The sequence below is a fragment of the Pteropus vampyrus genome, unplaced genomic scaffold, assembly GCF_000151845.1.
Source record: "Pteropus vampyrus isolate Shadow unplaced genomic scaffold, Pvam_2.0 Scaffold26, whole genome shotgun sequence".
Lineage (NCBI taxonomy): Eukaryota > Metazoa > Chordata > Mammalia > Chiroptera > Pteropodidae > Pteropus > Pteropus vampyrus.
Window position 1 is genome coordinate 14,285,755 of NW_011888807.1, and position 6,418 is coordinate 14,292,172.

A 6,418-nucleotide genomic window follows, 5' to 3' on the forward strand; every position below is an offset into this window, starting at 1 on the left:
AAATTTCCATTGTCTGCTTGAACTATGCCCTGTAGGCTTCCGTCTGCCTAAACTGGAAAAAGATAGGCTCTATAAGAACAAGTCTGCAGAAAGTTATACAGCATGATAAAAGAAAAATGATGAGTCAAGATCCCAACCGTATATACCCAAAGGTAAAACATTATTGCAGATTTTCTAAATTATTCAACAAACGCCCTCACCTATTTCTCCACCAGGTCCAAAAAAGGAGCAGTTGGAAGAAGAAACAAAAGAGAAGGAAGAAGAAAAAGTGGAGGAGTTGGAGGAGAAATAAGTAAAAGAAGACTCTTTTTTTTTTTTCTAATGCTCTACAAACACCAAATTGTACATGGGAAGTAAATGTATCCCCGGTAGATTGCAGGAACTACTGACGTAGATATTACTAGATACACACATCCAACATACATAAGCTCCTTTCATTACTATAGATGTATCCAAATTGATGCAATGTGCTTACGTATCCATATTTTTATTATCAAAGATGCTATTTTATACAGGCTGCTCAAGGATGAGATGGCCAGAATTGTTCTTTCCATAAATCATGACTTTTTTTCTTTTCTGTAAGGTACTCTTTTTTGATGTTCTAAGAAATCCTTTTGGTTTATGGTCCACATGTTGCCTGGAATCAAAGGTTATTCAAACAAAGCCAATTCAAACGTGGTATTACTGCACAGTCCCAAAAACAAATTTCAGGTTACTTATATGCAATTCAAGTTCTAAAATGGACTACATATGGCTACAATAACAAGCCTATTACTGAAAGAAGCACTTTAGCAAAATGAATAAGCCTGTATGAGATTATACATCTGCACTTTACACACACATTATCTTGATCTCTCCAAATATAATGTGTCCCATTTCGTTTAAGAATATTTAAGGATTAAAGATGAGAAAACTATTTTCATTTTAAAAACATTTTTTCCACAAGTATTGTAAAATTATTGAATTGACAGATGTGTGGGATATACATGTAATTAAAAAGTCTTGTGATGGTTCATTTTAGTTCCCTGCAAATGGTTGCAAAACCATATTTTTTTAAAAAATAGAATCTGGAGAACAAAGGTGAAACTCAATACATATTCTCCTATTATTTAAAGAAAAATCTGCATTTGGTTAATTAACCTGTATAAAATAATAAAATGTGTATTTACATCCCAAATAGAAAAAGTTTGCCTGTTGTTCTCAACTAACTTAATATTTATTCTCTATAGATTCCTACAGACACAAGATATTGAAAAATCATAAATAATATTAGCACATACCATCTATGAGGAAGAAAAACTCTAACATTTTTCATATACCATAAAAATGTACATATAAATAACCCAGCAAGCAAATTTCAATGCAAATCTATGTATCATTTGTCACTGAATAAAATTAATTTCTGTGTCTAGCACAAGGATAGTCAGTATATCTTTGAAATGGTACAAGGCTCTCTGAATTTGAAATTCATGGGGGGAATGAGCACACACTTCTAAGAGGAATAATAAGTAAACAGAAATCATAGAATTCTGGAAGAGTAAGAAAGCTTAGAGATCCTACCAAGAAACCCTCTCATTATTCTGTGAACACTCAGTGCCAGGGTGTTGAAATGGCCTAGAGGGCAGTGTTGTCTACATCCCAAATTTCCAACAATCCCCATGGAGAGGCTGTCATCATTCTGGAGTAAATCAAAGGCAATTCAGTGACAAATGTATGATTTACATAGTGATTCAGTAAGTGTCCACAATTTTCCTTTGCTTTTGACATAGATGCTCAATACAAAAATTAGTTACACACACGCACACGCGCGCGCACACACACACACACACACACACACACACACAAATTTAATGCTGCCTTTTCAACTCCTCAATCCTTTTTTACTATATTTTTTACAACATTATTATGAATTTTGCTGAATAATTTTGGCCCAGACATAAATTCCTCCTTTATCCTATAAAATTATTCAGAACAAAGGTCCTAGGTGTGTCTCTGGGGCAGGAGGGGCAAGGTGGTGGGGAAAGGAAAGAAAGAAAGGAGAGATAGAAGAGAGAGAGGCAGGGTAAAGAGAGGGAGGGAAGGAGAGAAATAAAGAGAGGGAGGGAAGGAGAGAAATGATGTCTTGCTACTGCTGTTTCAGCAAGCTGGTTAATTGCATTTGTTTCATATATCTCCAAAACTCTGGAACATTAATTACATTCTGTAATACCAAGCTCTTCTGATTCTCTCTGTCACTTCCACTGAGCAATTTAATTGTATTACTCCTAGCCATACACTGATTTGGAAAAAAAAAAAAAAAAAAAAAGCCTTGGTGAAAATTCTGCGTTCTAATAATATATAGTTACTGCATGTATTTCTGATATTGAAATATGTAAATTAATGTCTTATAATGACATGTCATCTAAAAAGTTATATGAAAGTCATCATGAAAATGAAACACATTTGAAAAAACATGTAAACCTTTTTGTTTACAATGTAATGTAATATAATGCAAACATATTATGAAGGTAAACGTATTAAAGAAAGCGCATGGTGAATGATTAGATATGATTATAGATATTGCCACACTATGATTCACAATTATTAATTCTTAAACATCTACTACTTAGAAGGGAAAAAGAGAGAAGCAGCACTGTGCCCACGAGAATGCCTTTCCTACTATCGCTGGGGGCAAAGGTACTCATGTGGTCCACGATTGAAAACAGCCACTTGACAGTAGGTAAACTCATCTGTATTGCCTCATGTTTATAGGAAGGCTTCCTTTTTTTAGTCCAATACATTGGTTTTGGTGCAGCAGTAGCTGCCAGGAATAAAGTTAGCTCCTACAGGCAATGTCCCAAATAATGAATTTGTCCACAATGCATATGCTGGAGGAAAGTTTATGTAGCAACAAGCAACTATGATGGCTCAAATATTTGGATCAGTACACCTCAGATTCTTTGCAAGTACAATAATTTAAAAACTAATGTACCATAATTCACATTTTTGAGGGGGTGGGAATCCTCTAGTCTTCTCTTTAAACCAATTATTTCCACTGATATAAACATTTTAAGTCCCTAGAAGACTAATACCAAATGTCCTTTTGACTTTCTTCTTTGAACAAGCAAAAAAAGCGTGTTAATGATTACTTCTACTTGTCATTCAAAAGAGCTCCAAAAAAAAAAAAAATTTTTTTTTTCAGTCCTCTCTCAAGAAATTGACTTCCAATGAAAATATCCCAGAAAACCAAATCTGAACAAAAGACAGGAGAATCAGAGGCAGAACGCCGGGCTGCTTGACAGACTGACTCAACGTAGAGGGAGACACCTCCAGCACCTGTTTCGGATCCCCATTGTGTTTGCCCCTGGGGACAGAGCTAAGTGTTCCATGCCCATAGCCTGCCCAGAGCTTATGCTTCCCTTTTCCTGGAGCCTTGCCCAGACTTACTTTTGATAGTTTTCCCCCTATGATCTAAATTCTTCATTCTGATTTCATTCTAGGAGGGTACTCGCTAGAACGAAAGGGATACACATTGATCCCCGAGAGACCCTGTCCCATATTCCTAACCCATTGAACATTTATTAGAGCATCTATTATTATTATTTTTCTTCACTTGAATTTCTAAGCCAAAGTTCAGATACAAGAACACCAAACAGAGAGCAACACCAGAGTATTAGACTCATTCAAGAGATTTACTTTAAAATTTCTTTTTCTAACAAAACTATGAACTCATCATTTATTAACCAACTCCTCTATTAGTTAAGTAAATTATAACAATAGGTGACTACTAACATGTTCCACTTGCAGTAGTTTAGAAACAAAAGATTTAAAATTTCTGTCCCCAAACATTCCCCATACCTGGACTAATACACATAATGTCATTTTATTCATAGTCTACATTGCATTCAGAAAGAAACGTTTTGTTTTGTTGGGGTTTTTTGGGGTGAGGGGGAGGAATAAAAGCATTTTTAACTTACCATCTACCCGAACATATAAAAATCCACAGAGTAGTAGTTGTGTAAACATCAGCCGACTCATTTTGACATATTAAAAAGGATCCAGATTTTTAAGAAACCAATCCCAGAGAGCAAAAGTACAAAAATAAGTATCAAAAGGAGAGGTAGGTCCAAAGTTCAGACTTTTCTAGATGCTAATTAAAGTCAAGAAGAGCAAATCGCAAGATCAGAAGGGGTTAGTGGAGAGATCTTGAGTGGGCACATTTAGATCCATCCAAATTAACCGTGGGCACTCCAAAGGCTGCTGTATTTCCACATTCTGGCTTCTTAAATTCCCACAAATTCAGCCCAGCCGTTGGGATTATTCAAGAGTGTCTAACGCTCACTCCTCAGTCTCCACTGCAATCCAAAGTCAAGTTCTTTCTTCAGAAGTCAAAAAGATGAAGGGAGAGAAAAAAGACCTAATTCCTAGAAAGTGTTCCACAAACTTGCCAGCGCGCTGCCGAAAAATCATTGGCCTGCCTACTGGTTTTCTTCCCCCGGGTCTCCTTCTCGGTAGCAGCTCCACGTCCAGAGTTTTTTTGTTTTTTTTTGTTTTTTTTTTTTTCACTTAACTTCCATAGTCAGGATGTGTCAAAGCAACACTTTGCAGGCAGGCCGACTTGGCGGGCCTCTGCTTTGCAGCCTTGTTGCCTCCCTTCACCTCTCTCCTTTCAAAAAGAGAGGCAAAGGGAAATCAAGACGACTTGGGTGGAGAAGGCGAACTCCTGCGTGGTGGGGCTGTAGGGAGGGAGGGAGGGAATAAGGGAAGGAGGGGAGGGAGGGACAGAGCTGAAACTGCTGCCACCCCCGCGGTGCCGCCACAGAGCGACAGTGAACACAGGCGGCTGCGGGCCAGAGCGAAGCGCAGCGAGTGAGCTCAGGAGGTGGGGAACGGAAGAGAAAGGGAGTTCGCGGTCCAGCCGCCAGCTTGGGTCCCGCCGCCAGTCCCCGGGTCCAACTGCCGCTGCTCCCGCGGTCCCGCAGCAGAGCGTCCGCCTCCTCCTGCAGCTGCGGGCGGTGGAAGGACTTAGAAGAGGGAAAGCGAGGAGGCGGGAGGGGAGGGGAGGAATGAAAGCTGCAAGGCGTCTGCCCCGGGGAGGGGAGAAGAATGTGGGGGTGCTCTGAACCCTCCACCTCCGCACTCCGCTACGAGTCCGTGCAGGGGGCGCCAGCCGGCTAGGCAGCGAGTGCGTGCGCCGGGTGGGGGCGGTGGGGGGAAGGACTGGAGAGCCGAGGGTCCAAGGGGGACGAAAATTAACAAATTCGGAGCCGAGGCCACGGATCAACTCCTTCCCCTTTTCTACGCCTCCTGGTACCCCTCCTTCCCGCCTCGGGAGGCGATAGGTGGACTCTAGCCTCCTGCTCCTCGCCACGTCCGGTTTAATGGGCAGGTAATTTTCTCGGTGAGTGATTTCATGGAAGCCTTTCCTAATTATTCACCCTTCCGTCTGCCGAAGATGCACGCGCTTTCTGGAAAAAGATCATCCTCCAGGACCCAGGGCGCAGCCTCATTACCCGTTAAAATCACACAAGCACTCACTCTTCACCTTTTAGCAAAATGAGAAGGTGAGCGGAAGGGAGAAAAGGAAAAGAAACAAAATTCTCCACCTTTTGGAGCGGAAAGGTTGTGTGGGCGTGCTTCCTACGTCGTTAAAAAGGCACAAGAAAAAAACAGGGGTGGGTGTACAGAAATCTCTAGCCTCCACTGGCTTGTTTTAGCCAAGATCTATGGCCCCCCGAGGAATCCGGGATGGGGGGAGGGTTGGCGGGGAAAAGGTGGCATTTCCTCTTCTGTTATTCGGTTGCCTAATGACCCCTCAAAGATGAGTGTGACGCAGATTGTGGGATGCAAGGGAGTTGAGCAGAAGACGTTTAGGATGGGGAGCGGGGATCAGAGAGCTTGGGGGTGAGGGTACCCGAAGCTCTCACCCTTCAGAGTAAGGAGGGTACCTCTTGCAGGCACAACCGGGAAGCAGAGGTCGAGGAAAGCTGACAACCCGACTAGGTTAATAGAAGCTCAAAAAGCCGAATTCCAGCCCAAAGGTGACAAAACCCTGAAAATTAACCCACCAAATACAGGCCATTCAGGACTGGGGATGATTAAGGAAGGCCACATTAGATCAAAGGGATGCCGGAATCTGCCGTGCCGCCGGTGTGGCCAGTGCGGCCGGGCCCACGTGTGATCACAGACTCTCTGGTAGCTGTTTGATGCTTGTTCGGGTGATTAGAAGGCAGGTTATAGAAACTCACGCAGATCTCCAAACCCAACTAAGTCCTAGACGGTGAATCTTTAGTTCCCCCTACTGGAAAATATTAGGAAAGATTCCCTCCGTTTTATGAGGCCGTTTGAGGCTATTGGTGGAAAAGCCTTTTGTTTGGTGTACACATTTTGGTATAGCATCTTAATTTAGCTCTCCCTTGCCTATTGTGTACGTGAAATT

General features: G+C 41.6%; 1 protein-coding gene across 5 annotated transcripts in view; it reads right to left on the reverse strand.

Annotated features, from left to right (window-relative positions):
* The window catches only part of ROBO2 (roundabout guidance receptor 2), a 562,940-nt gene extending 557,906 nt beyond the window's left edge, over positions 1-5,034 (reverse strand). For all 5 annotated transcript variants that reach the window (XM_023528483.1, XM_023528481.1, XM_023528482.1 and 2 more), the window contains exon 1: positions 3,957-5,034. In XM_023528483.1, the coding sequence (XP_023384251.1) occupies positions 3,957-4,017 (61 nt within the window). In that variant the 5' untranslated portion in view covers positions 4,018-5,034. The remainder of the gene's footprint in view (positions 1-3,956) is intronic.
* Positions 5,035-6,418: the final 1,384 nt, after the last annotated feature.